General features: G+C 46.1%; 1 protein-coding gene across 1 annotated transcript in view; it reads right to left on the bottom strand.

The window, feature by feature from the left end:
• Positions 1-3,916: 3,916 nt before the first annotated feature.
• LOC143289459 (E3 ubiquitin-protein ligase COP1-like) overlaps positions 3,917-18,950 on the bottom strand; it is a 49,518-nt gene continuing 34,484 nt past the window's right edge. The window contains exons 17-21 of the mRNA XM_076598431.1: positions 18,108-18,225; positions 12,145-12,269; positions 9,927-10,015; positions 7,495-7,554; positions 3,917-4,014 (exon numbers count right to left, since the gene is read on the bottom strand). Of these exons, the coding sequence (XP_076454546.1) occupies positions 3,952-4,014; positions 7,495-7,554; positions 9,927-10,015; positions 12,145-12,269; positions 18,108-18,225 (455 nt within the window). The 3' untranslated portion in view covers positions 3,917-3,951. The remainder of the gene's footprint in view (positions 4,015-7,494; positions 7,555-9,926; positions 10,016-12,144; positions 12,270-18,107; positions 18,226-18,950) is intronic.

The following is an 18,950-nucleotide window of genomic DNA, read 5'->3' as shown; positions in this document are numbered from 1 at the left end:
CATATCTACAACTAAAGCAACTCGTTTTCCACTGTCCTCATGAAACAAACAAAAAAACTGTTTGACGCTGAACAGGCATGCAGAGGGGAGGTAATACAGTAAACAAGTTCATTAGCTACATCATCTGTCCACTTCTCCACAAAGGCAGGGCAGTAGTTTGCACAGAACAGGTGATCACACCCCTGCCGGAGTCGCTGTTAAGTGTGGTAAGTTAAACGTAATTACAGGAAAAAAGTATTTTCCTTTTTGCTTAGCTTCTCCACCACCTCTCTGAATCATAACTGGCTTCACGAGATTCCATGCAAGGTCATGTGACTTAAAAAGGAAATTTTCTATCTAAAAGGAGGAGTTTGTATTATACTCCATGTTTGGTGTTACATATACTTACCATGTCAAACTGATGCAAACTAGGCCTATTGGTTTGCTCTGCTTTGGCATAGAACCCTGGAGCCCATGAGAGGTGTGGGCCAAATATGAGGCCACCTCCCTGTTTGTCTCTGCCCTGTGGCTGACAAAATGGGGCGGGAACTGGCCGAAGAGGGAGTGCTGCTATGCTGGGATGGACGTTCACGGACAAGACGACGGTCGCATGTTATGTGAACAAATGGGGGGAGCGCACTCGGCAGACCTCTCCATGCGGACTGCTGAGGCAGCCTCGCTCGGGCACTCCGCATTCCAATCCTCAACTGCTCCACCAGCACGCATGGCTGCTGTGCGGTCGGAACTGTCAGCATCACCATTGAAGTCCTCGACCCCTCGGTCGGCCTCTGTGTCGGCTGTGCTGACCCAAAATTTACGTTTAAGTAACATACCGTGAACCACTAGTGCAGACTCCGGCAGGGGTCTGACATTCCTGTCCTGTGCAAACCACTATCTGCCTATGTGGAGAAAACGAAAGTAGCTACGGCCGATAACTTCCCGGAAGTAGGTAACCTCCCCTTTGCCCCCCTGACTAGCGCCCTCTTTTTCCGGCAGCCATTATGACTCCTGTTCCTGTGCTCTTCATACGGCTAAGTTTTTTCATATTTTCTGTCTGTCTGTCGATTCTCTGGCGTTCTTGTTTTTTTGTCAAATTATGTCTCCAACCAGGTCACATAATTATACAGCTCGATTGGGTGTGCCTTGTGGAAGAGAAATGGCATCTGTAAACATCATATTTCTCAGGTCATGTTTTTAAGAGAACGCCCTAACCCCACCACTCTAGAAATACAAAAACAAAACAAAACAAACCCCCCCCAAAAAAAAACACACACACACAAAAAAAAAAGAAATGAAAAAAACACACCAACAACAGCACACTCTCACCACGCCCTTTGCTCCTGAGTACACTAAAACAAAATACATCATACATCCCTCTGCGCGCACACACACACACACACACACACACACACACACGAGTCTCACTCTATACCTAACACAGTCTCCTCTTTGAAACAGAGAAAGCAAACTTCAATCTCTGATGCAGAGGTTTTACAAGAGAATATTTATGAACATAACACACAGGGTTCCCAGTTGCCACAAGGCAAACACTACATACAGCAAGTGACCAAGATAGCCACACCCACACAAAACACATCTGCTTACGCACCTAACACACTTGCATACATGTATCCATTCACACACACACACACACAATCCACACACATACCTGTTTACACACACATACACGAAAATACCTGCTTTCATGCACACATCCACACACATATCTTTTCACACACACACACCAGCAAATGCTCACATTCACTCACAAAACACAAACATCCACTTACACATGCTCACTCACATTCACACACGCACACACACAAAAACATTTCACACACACACAAACATCCACTCGCACACGCTCACTCACATTCACACACACACACACAAACCTCCACACACTCACACATCAGTTTGTCCACAAGACGATGAAGTCAAGGATCCACTCTCCCAGTGTCCCCACACACACACACAACAGCCGACATGTTCACTGTACATGACCTGCAGAGAAGCCAGGAGGTAGGAGGGTGCAGAGAGGATGGAGACAGTGTTGGATGAGGGGCAGAGACAGCAGCAAGCAGGCACCAGGGCAGAATCCTTCAGGCACCGTTACTTGTCATCCAGTGGTCACCAGTGGTCTGGGATGTAGGCCCCACTTCAACCTCGTGCCGTGTCCTTCTTGGGAAAGGCTCTTTACTCGGATTCTCCTCACTCCACCCAGACGTGAAGGGGCCGAAGCTTATCAAAATGGCGGAAGGAGAGGCCCCCTGATTCCTGGGCCCAGCTCCAGACACAGGTGGATATGAATTCACGGCGCCAGTGGCTGTAAAAACCTACGGGTGAGCTTTCTTCCTTTATTTCTTTTTCTCTCTTCTGTATTCTTTGAAAATTCATTTCTTCTTATGATGATCGTTCGTCACCATCACAGGTATGATCACTATCGTGACAAAAAAAACAACAAAAATCCCAAAAAACTATGGGACCTTTAACCTTGTATAAAACCTAGTTCAGAGAAAACAGTGCCTCATTACACACCTCAAAATCCAATGCTACAACTGAGCACACTCAACCCATGGTGCCTTTTGTTATTACTTTTCATCTCTGCGTCCCAGAATTTAGGGCCTTTTGTGCTCTGTGATTTTGATGATGGCCTCTTCTCTCACTTCTTCTTTTCTTCTGCGTTCACTCGTATGCACACGAGTGGGCTTTTACGTGTATGACCGTTTTTACCCCGCCATGTAGGCAGCCATACTCCGTTTTCGGGGGTGTGCATGCTGGCTATGTTCTTGTTTCCATAACCCACCGAACGCTGACATGGATTACAGGATCTTTAACGTGCGTATTTGATCTTCTGCTTGCATATACACACGAAGGGGGTTCAGGCACTAGCAGGTCTGCACATACGTTAACCTGGGAGATTGGAAAAATCTCCACCCTTTACCCACCAGGCGCCGTCACCGTGATTCGAACCCAGGACCCTCAGATTGAAAGTCCAACGCTTTAACCACTCGGCTATTGTGCCCGTCCTCTTCTCTCACAATACATCCCAAGGCTGAGCAATTCAGACACTTGCATTGTGTGTGCCGGGGGGGGAGGGTCAGAAAATTCTGAGCGCCACTCCCCAAACATGCGTATGGATGACCCTCAACTCTGTGGTCCAAACCTTCCCACTTGAGCCCACCCAAAGCTCGTTCAACTGCAGGCAGGAACCAGCCAGTCGGAAGGACTCCTGGTCAGTTCTGCTCTGTCCCCTGGCCTCCGTGTAGGCATGCATTGTCAACTGCTACCACACACACCCTGAGGAAACAAGGAAGCCTTTCCAAGTGCTTGTTTGCATGTGTATGTGCATCTGAGTGTTACACATTGTGTGTGCATGCGCATCCAAGTGTCATACTGAATGCGTGCGTCGGTGCATTCATGCATACTTTGCTCATGAATGTATGTGAGCATCATTCTGTCACCAAAGTCATGAATTTGATTAATCATAACATTTACATATACATATATGTACAAGCACACATACATATTCTGTTTATGAAAATACTATGACTGTTTTTCGTCTTCCGCATCACAACAAAAAGGAGCCACAGAGTGAAGCCATCGTCTATATACACAGCAGACAGACGGGACGTCTCTGAATATATACACAGCACGCCCACATGTGCTTCTTTTCACAGACTTTGCAAGAACGACGGTACCTACAGAGATGGAGCACGAAAGAGAAGGGCTTAGAGTGTAGAGGGCAGGAGGGGTGGAAGAGGGAAAGCTAACACCTGTCTTGTGTGCTGTGTAAGCCTGCAAAGGCGTGGGCGTGGAGGGTGGGCGGGGGGGTTGAGAGGGAAGAGGAGAGGGTGCTGAGGGGGGGAGTGAGGGGGGAGGGGAGGAGGAGGAAGGAAGAAGAGGTGGGGGGGGGGCGGAGGGGCTTGGGGGGGGGGGGGGGGGGGTTGAGGGGGGGGTTGCTGTCTCCCATCACACCACCTCCAGAATCTTGACGGTGCCCTGACTGTTGGCGGCCACCACCACACGCGACCCCTGAAACATGGTGTCACACCCCCCTGTCACTGTCATCGTCGCTGTCACCGTCGTCATCGTCTTCACCATCGTCACCACCACCAGTTACCATCACTGTCAACGTCATCACCATCAACGCTGTCGTCATTGTAACCATCATCATACACTGTTGTCATCATCAACATCATCATCATTGTCACCATCATCATCATCACTGTTGTCATTATCATCATTGTAGTGATCGTCACTATCATTATTATCATTGTCATCGCCGTTGTCATCATCATCACCTTCATAAACTGCAAAATTGTCACCATCATTATTGTTGTCATTGTCATCGTCATAATATTTGTAGTTACCATTGTCACCATCATCATCGTCACCTTAACAATCATTATCGTTGTCCTCCTCCTCCTCCTCACTGTCATCAACACCATCATCATCAAGGCAGAAACTAGATCCCTGCTATGGCAGGGAGGATAAACAATAACAACATACACACTACATCAGTGAAAAAGTAACACAAAACACGGAAACTCCAGCATATTCATTTCCTGATTCAATAAGCAACAATAAGTCCTGTCGGAACTAACGCAGACAGAAATCTGTGACCAAGAAATCACTCCAGCGTATTCGTTTCCTGATTCAATAAGCAACAATAAGTCCTGTCGGAACTAACGCAGACAGAAATCTGTGACCAAGACATTGCCACACATTCCGGTCGCCACCATCGAGAGGACAGGAGGAGGGCGACGTGCAAAAAAACAACCCGACAGGTGATAGCTGTATTGCTCCAAGACAGTGAGCTGGAATTAAGACATGGAAACAGGTGAAGAAGAAGAAGGAACGAAGACGTGGACAGAGATGAATGCCGGGACACAGAAACAAGGTTATGGCGTGGGAAAGAGCGACTGAAGAGGAAAACGACAGAAACAGACTGAATCCTACCGGGTGAAAAGCGACAATATTCCCCATGTCCCACAAAAATGTATCAACAAATCTATGAACATTGCCTCCGCAATGTTTGTTAAGTTTCTCAAAATGAAACCCCCCCACCCCCATAATTTGTATTTGTATTTCTTTTTATCACAACAGATTTCTCTGTGTGAAATTCGGGCTGCTCTCCCCAGGGACAGCGCGTCACTACACTACAGCGCCTCCCTTTTTTTTTTTTTTTTTTCCTGTGTGCAGTTGTATTTGTTTTCCCTATCGAAGTGGATTTTTCTACAGAATTTTACCAGGAACAACCCTTTTGTTACCGTGGGTTCTTTTACGTGCGCTAAGTGCTTGCTGTACACGGGACCTCGGTTTATCGTCTCATCCGAATGACTAGCATCAAGACTACCACTCAAGGTCTAGTGGAGGGGGAGAAAACATCGGCGGCTGAGCTGTGATTCGAACCAGCGCGCTCAGATTCTCTCGCCTCCTAGGCGGATGGACGTGTTACCTCTAGACCATCACTCCACTGCATCGCCTCTGAAAATGCTATATGGATGCCTGAATGGTGGGGTAACAACGAACTACACAAACGGAAAAGCACACAGAGTGCTGCGACAGAGTGAAGGTGTGAGTTACAACCCAGGGCTCAAGGCCCGTGTTTCAGCAAAGTGGGTAAATAAACAAAAGGGTCATACAAATAAAACAAATGTTACATGTCTGCATGAGCAAGGACTGAAGCCTGGCTGGATAGCACAGGAAACGAATGATGAGCGCCCAACAGCAGCCGTCAGTTGGCTCCACCCAGACAGGCAGCATGTTGTGCAAATGACTTGGTGTTTTTTTAAAAATTTTTTATTATTATTATTATTTTTTTTTTAAGGGAAATCAGACATTTTCGTCATCCGGGATGACTGGACTATACTGAGACCATATTTATTTTGTCGTGTCTGTAATGTACTTTGTATTTGGTTATGTCCATTCTTGTCTATTAATGGTTCAGAGTTGGCTGTTTGCTGTTGTATGTTTCTGTATGTCTGTGGGTTCTCTTCTCGTGTTTTCTGTCATTGTCTCTTGCCCTTCGGGTTCGTCGCCTTTTATCCTCTGACTTCATCTTCAGAGCTGCAGCTTGTTTGGTTGTTGTTGTCTTGGGCTTATTCTTCCATCCTGCTGATACCTCTTATCTTCTTCCTCTGGTTCTTCCACTGGTTGTTGTCCGGTGTCCTCTGTTCATCATTCCTCCATCCTGCTGATACATTTCATCTTCTTCATGTGGTTCTTCCACTGGTTGTTGCCCGGTGTCCTCTGTTCATCATTCCTCCATCCAGCTGATACATTTCATCTTCTTCATGTGGTTCTTCCACTGGTTGTTGCCTGGTGTCCTCTGTTCATCATTCCTCCATCCTGCTGATACATTTCATCTTCTTCATGTGGTTCTTCCACTGGTTGCTGCCCGGTGTCCTCTTTTCATTGTACTGAATTCTTCCGTCCATTTCCTCTTCTTTGTTTTCTTCACGTTTGGTGGCAGGCCAGGGAAGGTGTCTGGCCCTTCATGTATTGCCACTGGTATGTGAATGAGCATGCACGTGTAAAGTCGTGCGTGTGGACTTGGTGTTTGTAAAGCGCTTAGGGCTTGGTCTCCAACCGAGGATAGGTACTACATAAATAACCATTCCATCATCATCATCATCATCCTTGGGCAACGCACTACTCTGATTCCTCCTCACTTCACCCGGGTGTGAATGTCTACTTGACTCAGGCTGGGGAAAGTTAACACTGGAAGAGGAAGACTGGGCTCCGACTTACTATGCTGTGACCCAGACACAGGGTGTACATATGATTTCACTGCCCTAATGACTGTAAAAGACTCTGGGGGCCTTTAACTCACTCCAGATGATGGAATGCTGCGGTTTCGACAATTCAAATTTTTTTCCACGTTTTCCTCATGGGGTAGCATAACAATCGCGGCTACACCAGGCATTGTGAACGTGTCAAGGGTCGAATGGAAAGTTTCTTCATGAGATTCTGTAACAACACACTCCACAGCGAGCCAGCGAGTTCAGGACCCCACACGACAAGCTAATCTGTATACGTATCGAAAATGGTGTCGCAGGCGATACAAGTGGAAATTTTTGGAGCAAACTAGATCACCACAGTGGCTTTTACCGCTGCTGAAGTGATTGAAATGCTTCAAACTGAAGGTTTCGACATTCATCGGATGATGAAGACGTTAAATAAAGTATCTGCAGTGAAGAAAGCTACCAGCAAGAAGGTACTGACAGTGACTCAGCTTCTGAGAGCAGTGAAGAGGGAGGGGGGTGGGCGTTCACATGACGTGAGGAGAGGGGTCAGTGGGTCAAGTACAGTGAGTTTCATTCAGTCACTTTATGTTGTGTATTTTTTGTGATTTTTTTTCCCTAACCCTTACAAATGTGTTGTCTGTAGGGAAAAGCAAATGAGAACTATTCGTCCGGAGTGAGTTAACCTTCAGCCCAGGAACACAGACAAACAGACACAGACGCAGAGCACCACATCACAGACAGACAAAGTGCCAGAGACACTCACAGGCTTCCAGGTGACGGCACTGACAAACTCATTGGAATCGTCCTCCTTCCGCTCCTTCTCCTGAAACAACCACAACACCAACTGTCATGTAGTTCCGCTAAACCAGCACACATGACGGCAACCATCATCACCATCACTTATATATATATATCAATATATATATATGATAGTCAGTCGTGTCCGACTATGACCATCAGAACAGCAGAGGAGGCAACTGCTGTTCCGACTATCTGGGCTAGAATTTGATTATAGTGGAGAGTGTCTTGCCCAAGTACATCCCCACTCTCTCGGCCAAGAGGGTTTTAGGACAGTCAGCATTGGGATGGTTCCCAAAGGCCAACTAGCCCACAAGGCTGCAGCACTACAAAGAGCCAGTGCAATTTTGCCTCCTAGTTTGAGAATCATCACTTACCATGTGACAAATGCCTGTGCATTCAAGGCACTTCACAGAAAGAAAGAACAAGAGAGGCAAGGCCTTCAAGACTCACTTGTGATAAATTAAGTCCCCTAGCATTAATTACGGAGTAATTTCCCTTTTTTTTTTTACTAACTGCACCAAAACGTTTGCAAAATAAATAAAAAATCCATGCTTAGCAAAAGAAGTTCCTGTTTGAACAAAAAAAGATAATGATGACTCCTCTTGTTGTTGTGTCAGAATAAGAGGTCAAAGTGCCAAGTTTAGAGAATACAAAAAATATGAATATAACAGTAAATGCAGTTTGCATATAATTAGGCTTCTTTTTTTAAATTTTTTTGTGCCCATCCCAGAGGTGCAATATTGTTTTAAACAAGATGACTGGAAAGAACTGAATTTTTCCTATTTTTATGCCAAATGTTAAAGTTTACCACAGACACACGGACACACACAGACAACCGAACACCGGGTTAAAACATAGACTCACTTTGTTTACACAAGTGAGTCCAAAAACTGACTTTACAAACATCCACATTTGACAAACAGCTCACTGACCCAGACCTTTTCCACCTCAAGATACTACAGCCTCAAGGACCAAACTGGCACACAGTGTTGCTGTAAAACATGGATACTGAATATTTTTTTATTTATTTATCACCCAGCCAACCACACAGAGCCATATCAGAGCTGAAAAACGAAATCTGATCCTGTATAACCCCATAAAAAGAAAAGAAAAAGAAAAGAAAAAGAAAAAGAAAAAAACCAAAAAACCCACCAAAGAAGCCAACAACACACTCACACAACTGGAAAAGAAAACTGGGCACAAGTGTGCAATCACATCCATGCCCATAAGCTTAGGAGACACCTCCAACACTAAACTATTCCAACAATTTTTCACCACAGCATTAAATCAGTTCAACAACAGCCTAAACATGAACACAACTATGCAAAATAAACAAAATCATAAATAATAACGGGCATACAAAACGAAAAAAAAGCCACATGATGCCTCACACGTCCATTTATCAAGTCCAGTGTATTCACACTTCAGGCACTACAGTCTTCATACAAAATACATTTAACCCTTTCACTGCCAAAGTCGCATTTATGCAGCAGCTAGGTAGAGGACCCATGTCACTGAAGGGTGACCAGATCATGGGTCTGTTATCCATGAACCTACTGCTCTTTATGTTCGGTGGTAGGACAGGCCACATTTTCCACACATCACAGGGGGAATCCACAGCTAATCTTACACACCATCTTTTCTGTGTTTATAGTACAAGGGAATTTTTGCACTCTAAATTGACTGGCGGTGAAAGGGTTAAATAAAATAAGAAATAAATAAAAACCGGCTACGATCACTGAACAGTACAAGGGAATTTTGCACTCTAAATTGACTGGCGGTGAAAGGGTTAAATAAAATAAGAAAGAAATAAAAACCGGCTACGATCACTGAACAGTACAAGGGAATTTTGCACTCTAAATTGACTGGCGGTGAAAGGGTTAAATAAAACAAGAAAGAAATAAAAACTGGCTACGATCACTGAACAGTACAAGGGAATTTTGCACTCTAAATTGACTGGCGGTGAAAGGGTTAAATAAAACAAGAAAGAAATAAAAACTGGCTACGATCACTGAACAGTACAAGGGAATTTTGCACTCTAAATTGACTGGCGGTGAAAGGGTTAAATAAAACAAGAAAGAAATAAAAACTGGCTATGATCACTGAACAGTACAAGGGAATTTTGCACTCTAAACTGACTGGCGGTGAAAGGGTTAAATAATATAAGAAATAAATAAAAACTGGCTACGATCACTGAACAGTACAAGGGAATTTTGCACTCTAAATTGACTGGCGGTGAAAGGGTTAAATAAAATAAGAAAGAAATAAAAACCGGCTACGATCACTGAACAGTACAAGGGAATTTTGCACTCTAAATTGACTGGCGGTGAAAGGGTTAAATAAAATAAGAAAGAAATAAAAACCGGCTACGATCACTGAACAGCAGCCACTGACCAGGACACTGCGCACGGTGTCAAACTTGTAGGTGATGATATGTTTGGGCAGCCCCTTGTAGTACATGTACAGAGAGTTGTTTTCACTCCCTGCAACACACACACACACACACACACCACACACACACACACACACACACAGAATCAGTATCATCCTTTTTATTGCCAACATTCATATTCCTGGCCACAACTGATAGACACATTGCCCAGTAATAATAATAATAATAATAATAATAACAACAGTAATAATGATAATTATAGTGTACATTTATATACTTTTTAACCTGTGGCTCTAAGCATATTTTACAATACACGTGGCATCAATAAGACACAGGCCTACAATAAAAATGTGAAGGTTAAAACTTGCTGAAGATACTAGTTTAAAAACAGTGTTAACGTCACTCATAACTAACGCACCTCTTCCAAATTACTCCCCCCCCCAACACACACACACCTCTTCCACATTACCCCCCCCCACCCCCATCCCCACACTGCTGCACACACACACACACCTCTTCCACATTACCCACCACACACACTGCTGCGCACACACACACACCTCTTCCACATTACCCCCCCACACACACTGCTGCGCACACACACACACCTCTTCCACATTACCCACACACACACACTGCTGCACACACACACACCTCTTCCACATTACCCCCCACACACACTGCTGCACACACACACACACCTCTTCCACATTACTCCCCACCACACACTGCTGCACACACACACCTCTTCCACATTACCCCCCACACACACTGCTGCACACACACACACCTCTTCCACATTACCCCCCACACACACTGCTGCACACACACACACACCTCTTCCACATTACCCCCCACCACACACTGCTGCACACACACACACCTCTTCCACATTACCCCCCACACACACTGCTGCACACACACACACACCTCTTCCACATTACCCCCCACACACACTGCTGCACACACACACACACCTCTTCCACATTACCCCCCACACACACTGCTGCACACACACACACACCTCTTCCACATTACCCCCCACACACACTGCTGCACACACACACACCTCTTCCACATTACCCCCCACACACACACTGCTGCACACACACACACCTCTTCCACATTACCCACACACACACCTCTTCCACATTACCCCCACACACACACTGCTGCACACACACACACACCTCTTCCACATTACCCTCACACACACACTGCTGCACACACACACCTCTTCCACATTAACCCCCCCCCCCATGTTGCTGCACACACACACACCTCTTCCACATTACCCCCCCCCCAACATGTTGCTGCACACACACATCTCTTCCACATTGACCCCCCCCCCCACATGTTGCTGCACACACACACCTCTTCCACATTACCCCCCCCCAACATGTTGCTGCACACACACACACCTCTTCCACATTACCCCCCCCCAACATGTTGCTGCACACACACACACCTCTTCCACATTACCCCCCCCCAACATGTTGCTGCACACACACACACCTCTTCCACATTACCCCCCCCCAACATGTTGCTGCACACACACACACCTCTTCCACATTACCCCCCCACATGTTGCTGCACACACACACACCTCTTCCATATTACCCCCCCCCAACATGTTGCTGCACACACACACACCTCTTCCACATTACCCCCCCCACATGTTGCTGCACACACACACACCTCTTCCACATTACCCCCCCAACATGTTGCTGCACACACACACACCTCTTCCACATTAACCCCCCCCACATGTTGCTGCACACACACACCTCTTCCACATTACCCCCCCAACATGTTGCTGCACACACACACACCTCTTCCACATTACCCCCCCCCTAACATGTTGCTGCACACACACACACCTCTTCCACATTAACCCCCCCCACATGTTGCTGCACACACACACCTCTTCCACATTACCCCCCCAACATGTTGCTGCACACACACATCTCTTCCACATTAACCCCCCCACATGTTGCTGCACACACACACACCTCTTCCACATTACCCCCCCACCACACACACTGCTGCACACACACACCTCTTCCACATTACCCCACCCACACACACGAAGATGGTCATGAGGCAGGGGGTGGAGGAGGTGAAAAGGATCTATATATATATATATTTTTTTAAACAAAATCTTTTGTGAGGCTAGCTTTGAAAGACGGAACACAAGGCTACAAAGGCAGCAGAACTGACCACAGAGGACATAATCGCCATCAGTGGCCAGGCCCACAAAGTTCTTCTCGTTGGTGTGCCCCGTGAAGGTGTTGATGGCGTTGGGTCGGCTCAGGTTCCACAGCTTGAGCTGGCTGTCTGTTGAGCTGCACACACACGTATGTACGACAAGTCAGCCGCGTTCCACTAGGACCATCACAACAGCAGAGGAGGCAACTGCTGTCCCGAATATCTATCCTGATTATAGTGGAGAGTGTCTTGCCCAAGTTACATCCCCACTCTCTTGGCCAAGAGGGTTAGTCGGCGTTGGGATGGTTCCAAAAAGCCAACTAGCCCCCAAGGCTGCAGTATTTGTATTTCTCTTTTTATCACAACAGATTTCCCTGTGTGAAATTCGGGCTGCTCTCCCCAGGGACAGCGCGTCGCTACACTACAGCGCCACCCATTTTTTTGTATTTTTTCCTGCGTGCAGTTTTATTTGTTTTTCCTGTCGAAGTGGATTTTTCTACAGAATTTTGCCAGGAACAACCCTTTTGTTGCCGTGGGTTCTTTTACGTGCGCTAAGTGCATGCTGCACACGGGACCTCGGTTTATCGTCTCATCCGAATGACTAGCGTCCAGACCACCACTCAAGGTCTAGTGGAGGGGGAGAAAAAATCGGCGGCTGAGCCGTGATTCGAACCAGCGCCCTCAGATTCTCTCGCTTCCTAGGCGGACGCGTTACCTCTAGGCCATCACTATCTATCTGATTATAGTGGAGAGTGTCTTGCCCAAGTTACATCCCCCACTCTCTCGGCCAAGAGGGTTTTAGGACAGTCGGCGTTGGGATGGTCCCCAAAAGCCAACTAGCCCCCAAGGCTGCAGTACTAAAACCCTTCTCTGCCTATAGGGTCTGGGTTTGAATCCCAGACTCACCCCTTCTCCCTCGTTTGATTGGAGAATTAACTCACTCAGTACGGCCAGTCCTCTCTTCTCCTCTACACAGACCCCTCGGATGTCCAGTGGGTGTCTGAATGACCCAACCTTTAGCTTCCGTCGTCAGAATTGTGGTATTCTTTGTTAACATTCACCTCTTCACTATAGGAGCGTTCCGCTTGCAATATTTTGATGATGGTAATTGGGGTGAAACGCTGTTAGCGTCGTCTCTTTCGCCGTTCGTATGGAGAGAGTTAAGCTGGGCACACTGTCATTCGAGTAAGACAATTAACTGTGGTCCCATGTGCAGCACAGACTTAGCACTCTGAAAAGAACCACAGGCAAATCAAGTGCTGTCCTCGGGCAAAATTGTGTAGAAGAAAAACTCTGCCATGACAGGTACACAAATATATGTGTTCATGCACTCAAAATGAGGAGTTTGTATTATACTCCATGTTTGGTGATACATATACTTACCATGTCAAACTGATGCAAACTAGGCCATCGGTTTGCTCTGCTTGGCCAAATTTTGCGCGGCTAACAGTGAAAAGACGCCCCTTCTTGCCCGGTCCGCTCTTAGCCAATCAAACGCCTCTAAAAGCTATAAGCGCTGAATCATTCCTTTGGCCAAGGCTCTCCACGCCATCTCAGGTTTTCGCTCTGTCTCGTCTTACGCTTTTTTTGGCTATTAAGCGTGTTCATTTGGCCTTATTTTGCTGCATGTGGCTTGTCTGTATATTTTTCTTACATTCTGTGTACTAGTTTTGACTCGGCCCCCTCGAAAAACCAGTGTTAAGTTTAATTGACCTATTTCACACCATCAGCAAGATCCTGGACACATCACACTAAAGCACAGCACAGTGTCACCTCAGCTACTGACAAATCACAAAACTCGCTCCTTATAATTCCATCTGCAGACACCCTGGCAGAGTCTGCTGGGTGTTGCTGGACTTGTGATCCAGTGTTCAGCAGGGATCAGAGTTCAAGACCCCATCTCAGTGTGGTGCTGTGTCCTTGAGGAAAGGCACTTTACTCCGGACTTTCCTCACTCCAACCAGCTGTGAACGGGGTACCCCAGTTCAGTTGGGGGACGGTTAAAACGACGGAGAGAAAGGAACGGCCCCTGCCTTCCTGTGCCCAGCCCTGGACACGGTGGATATGAATTCACTGCCTTCCTGTGCCCAGCCCTGGACACAGTGGATATGAATTCACTGCCTTCCTGTGCCCAGCCCTGGACACAGTGGATATGAATTCACTGCCTTCCTGTGCCCAGCCCTGGACACAGCGGATATGAATTCATGCCTTCCTGTGCCCAGCCCTGGACACAGTGGATATGAATTCACTGCCTTCCTGTGCCCAGCCCTGGACACAGTGGGTATGAATTCGCTGCCTTCCTGTGCCCAGCCCTGGACACAGTGGATATGAATTCACTGCCTTCCTGTGCTGAACCCCGGACACAGTGGATATGAATTCACTGCCTTCCTGTTCCCAGCCCTGGACACAGTGGATATGAATTCACTGCCTTCCTGTGCCCAGCCCTGGACACAGTGGATATGAATTCACTGCCTTCCTGTGCCCAGCCCTAGACACAGTGGATATGAATTCACTGCCTTCCTGTGCCCAGCCCTGGACACAGTGGATATGAATTCACTGCCTTCCTGTGCCCAGCCCTGGACACAGTGGATATGAATTCACTGTCTTCCTGTGCCCAGCCCTGGACACAGTGGGTATGAATTCACTGCCTTCCTGTGCCGAGCCCTGGACACAGTGGATATGAATTCAATGCCTTCCTGTGCTGAACCCTGGACACAGTGGATATGAATTCACTGCCTTCCTGTGCCCAGCCCTGGACACAGTGGATATGAATTCACTGCCTTCCTGTGCCCAGCCCTGGACACAGTGGATATGAATTCACTGCCTTCCTGTGCCCAACCCTGGACACAGTGGATATGAATTCACTGCCTTCCTATGCCCAGCCCTGGACACAGTGGATATGAATTCACTGCCTTCCTATGCCCAGCCCTGGACACAGTGGATATGAATTCACTGCCCCCAATAACCGTAAACGCCTATGGAACCTTTAACCTTCTAATTCCATTTGTTATGATAATAATAAAGGATACTTATTGAGCACTTTCCTCCCTTAAAGAGAGCTCAAAGCGCTTTACAATAAACATTAAACACACACACACGCAATAACTTACAAAAGAAAGAAGAAAAAATAATAATTTGACACACAAAAGCATAAAACCGAATCAAAGATTACGCCTATTACATTTCTTAATTACACACACACACACAAACATACACAGAGTCTGCATGGGTTATAACTGAATGTCACTGGAAAGGAATGGAAGGTCTATGCAAAGGCGTTTCCAAAAAAGATGCGTTCTCAGACTAGCTTTAAAAAAGGTTGAAATAAGGGAGAGTGGTGAAGACTGTATTATATGCGATGTATTGTATTGTATTGTATTGCCATGTATTATATTATATGCAATGTATTGCATCGTATTGTATTGCCATTACTATATTATATGCAATGTATTGTATCGTATTGTATTGCCATGTACTATATTATATGCAATGTGTTGTATCGTATTGTATTGCCATGTACTAATTATATGCAATGTACTGTATTGTATTGTATTGCCATGTACTATATTATATGCCATGTATTGCATCATACTGTATTGCCATGTACTATATCATTTTGTACTGAAATGTATTGTATCGTACTGTATTGCCATGTACTGTATTATATCATTTTGTACTGCAATGTGCTGTATTGCATTGCATTGTATTGTACTGCCATGTACTATATCGTTTTGTACTGCAATGTATTGTATCATATTGTATTGTCATGTACTATATTATATGCCATGTATTGTATTGTATTGCCATGTACTGCATTATATCATTTTGTACTGCAATGTATTGTATCGTTACTGTATTATATCATTTTGTACTGCAATGAATTGTATCATATTGTATTGCCATGTACTAGCTTTAAAACAGATTGAAATAAGGGAGAGTGGTGGAAGACTGTATGACCTGAACATCAAGGGGAACAGGAGAAGCCAGTGCAGGAGAGAGTGGTGAAGACTGTATGACCTGAACATCAAGTGCAGGAGAGACCGGTGAAGACTGTATGACCTGAACATCAAGGGGAACAGGGGAAGTCAGTGCAGGAGAGAGTGGTGAAGACTGTATGACCTGAACATCAAGGGGAACAGGGGAACAGGGGAAGCCAGTGCAGGAGAGAGTGGTGAAGACTGTATGACCTGAACATCAAGGGGAACAGGGGAAGCCAGTGCAGGAGAGAGTGGTGAAGACTGTATGACCTGAACATCCAAGGGGAACAGGGGAAGCCAGTGCAGGAGAGAGTGGTGAAGACTGTATGACCTGAACATCAAGGGGAACAGGAGAAGTCAGTGCAGGAGAGAGTGGTGAAGACTGTATGACCTGAACATCAAGGGGAACAGGGGAAGCCAGTGCAGGAGAGAGTGGTGAAGACTGTATGACCTGAACATCAAGTGCAGGAGAGAGTGGTGAAGACTGTATGACCTGAACATCAAGGGGAACAGGAGAAGCCAGTGCAGGAGAGAGTGGTGAAGACTGTATGACCTGAACATCAAGGGGAACAGGGGAAGCCAGTGCAGGAGAGAGTGGTGAAGACTGTATGACCTGAACATCAAGGGGAACAGGGGAACAGGGGAAGTCAGTGCAGGAGAGAGTGGTGAAGACTGTATGACCTGAACATCAAGGGGAACAGGGGAAGAGAAGCCAGTGCAGGAGAGAGTGGTGAAGGCTGTATGACCTGAACATCAAGGGGAACAGGGGAACAGGGGAAGCCAGTGCAGGAGAGAGTGGTGAAGACTGTATGACCTGAACATCAAGGGGAACAGGGGAAGCCAGTGCAGGAGAGAGTGGTGAAGACTGTATGACCTGAACATCAAGGGGAACAGGGGAAGTCAGTGCAGGAGAGAGTGGTGAAGACTGTATGACCTGAACATCAAGGGGAACAGGGGAAGCCAGTGCAGGAGAGAGTGGTGAAGACTGTATGACCTGAACATCAAGGGGAACAGGGGAACAGGAGAAGCCAGTGCAGGAGAGAGTGGTGAAGACTGTATGACCTGAACATCAAGGGGAACAGGGGAAGCCAGTGCAGGAGAGAGTGGTGAAGACTGTATGACCTGAACATCAAGTGCAGGAGAGACCGGTGAAGACTGTATGACCTGAACATCAAGGGGAACAGGGGAAGCCAGTGCAGGAGAGAGTGGTGAAGACTGTATGACCTGAACATCAAGGGGAACAGGGGAAGCCAGTGCAGGAGACAGTGGTGAAGACTGTACAACCTGAACATCAAGGGGAACAGGAGAAGTCAGTGCAGGAGAGAGTGGTGAAGACTGTATGACCTGAACATCAAGGGGAACAGGGGAAGCCAGTGCAGGAGAGAGTGGTGAAGACTGTATGACCTGAACATCAAGGGGAACAGGGGAACAGGGGAAGTCAGTGCAGGAGAGAGTGGTGAAGACTGTATGACCTGAACATCAAGTGCAGGAGAGAGTGGTGAAGACTGTATGACCTGAACATCAAGTGCAGGAGAGAGTGGTGAAGACTGTATGACCTGAACATCAAGTGCAGGAGAGAGTGGTGAAGACTGTATGACCTGAACATCAAGGGGAACAGGGGAAGCCAGTGCAGGAGAGAGTGGTGAAGACTGTATGACCTGAACATCAAGGGGAACAGGGGAAGCCAGTGCAGGAGAGAGTGGTGAAGGCTGTATGACCTGAACATCAAGGGGAACAGGGGAAGCCAGTGCAGGAGAGAGTGGTGAAGACTGTATGACCTGAACATCAAGGGGAACAGGAGAAGCCAGTGCAGGAGAGAGTGGTGAAGACTGTATGACCTGAACATCAAGTGCAGGAGAGAGTGGTGAAGACTGTATGACCTGAACATCAAGTGCAGGAGAGAGTGGTGAAGACTGTATGACCTGAACATCAAGGGGAACAGGGGAAGCCAGTCAATGCAGGAGAGAGGAAGAGAGAGAGAGAGAGTGGAGGACTTACGCCGACACCACCTCCTGGTTGTTCAGGAACTTGACGTAGGACACGGCTTTCTTGTGACCACGGAACACGCTGACCGCGTTGCGTGGGTACCGCAGGTCGTAGTAGTGGACACAGTGGTCTGCACACACACACACACACACACACTACTCAGCGCACTGCTACAGCGTTGTACTGGATTGTATTGTATTGTAATTATTTATTTTATTTATTTATTTATTTTATTATTATCATTATTATTACTTTTTTTTTTTTTTTTGGGTACGTTTATAGTTGACCTCATCAAGTTTTTGCGCCTTATACATATTATCATTATTAGTAGTAGTTCTTTTTTTTATGTATTTATCTATTATTTATTTACTTTTTTTTTTCTCAAGGCCTGACTAAGCGCGTTGGGTTACGCTGCTGGTCAGGCATCTGCTTGGCAGATGTGGTGTAGAGTGTATGGATTTGTCCGAACACAGTGATGCCTCCTTGAGCTACTGAAACTGAAACTGTATTGAAATGTATTGTATCATGTTGCATTGCATTGTACTGTACTGCATTGCATCGTATTGTATTGTATCGTATTGTACTGTTAAGCGTTGTATGTACTGTATTGTAAAATTCTATTGCAATGTGTGGTACTGTATTGTATCATATTGTATTGTAATGTACTGTAAACTACTGCATCATATTGTATTACAACACACTGTATTTTTATTTACAACTTACTGTACTGTATTCTATTGTTAAGTATTGTATCGTATTGTATTGCCACGTACTATATTATATCATTTTGTACTGCAATGTATTGTATCATATTGTATTGCCATGTACTGTATTATATCATTTTGTACTGCAATG

The sequence above is a fragment of the Babylonia areolata genome, chromosome 14 (genome assembly GCF_041734735.1).
Source record: "Babylonia areolata isolate BAREFJ2019XMU chromosome 14, ASM4173473v1, whole genome shotgun sequence".
Taxonomy (NCBI): Eukaryota; Metazoa; Mollusca; class Gastropoda; order Neogastropoda; family Buccinidae; genus Babylonia; species Babylonia areolata.
The sequence above is the reverse complement of the archived record's forward strand: the minus strand, read 5'-3'. Positions and strand labels throughout refer to the sequence as shown.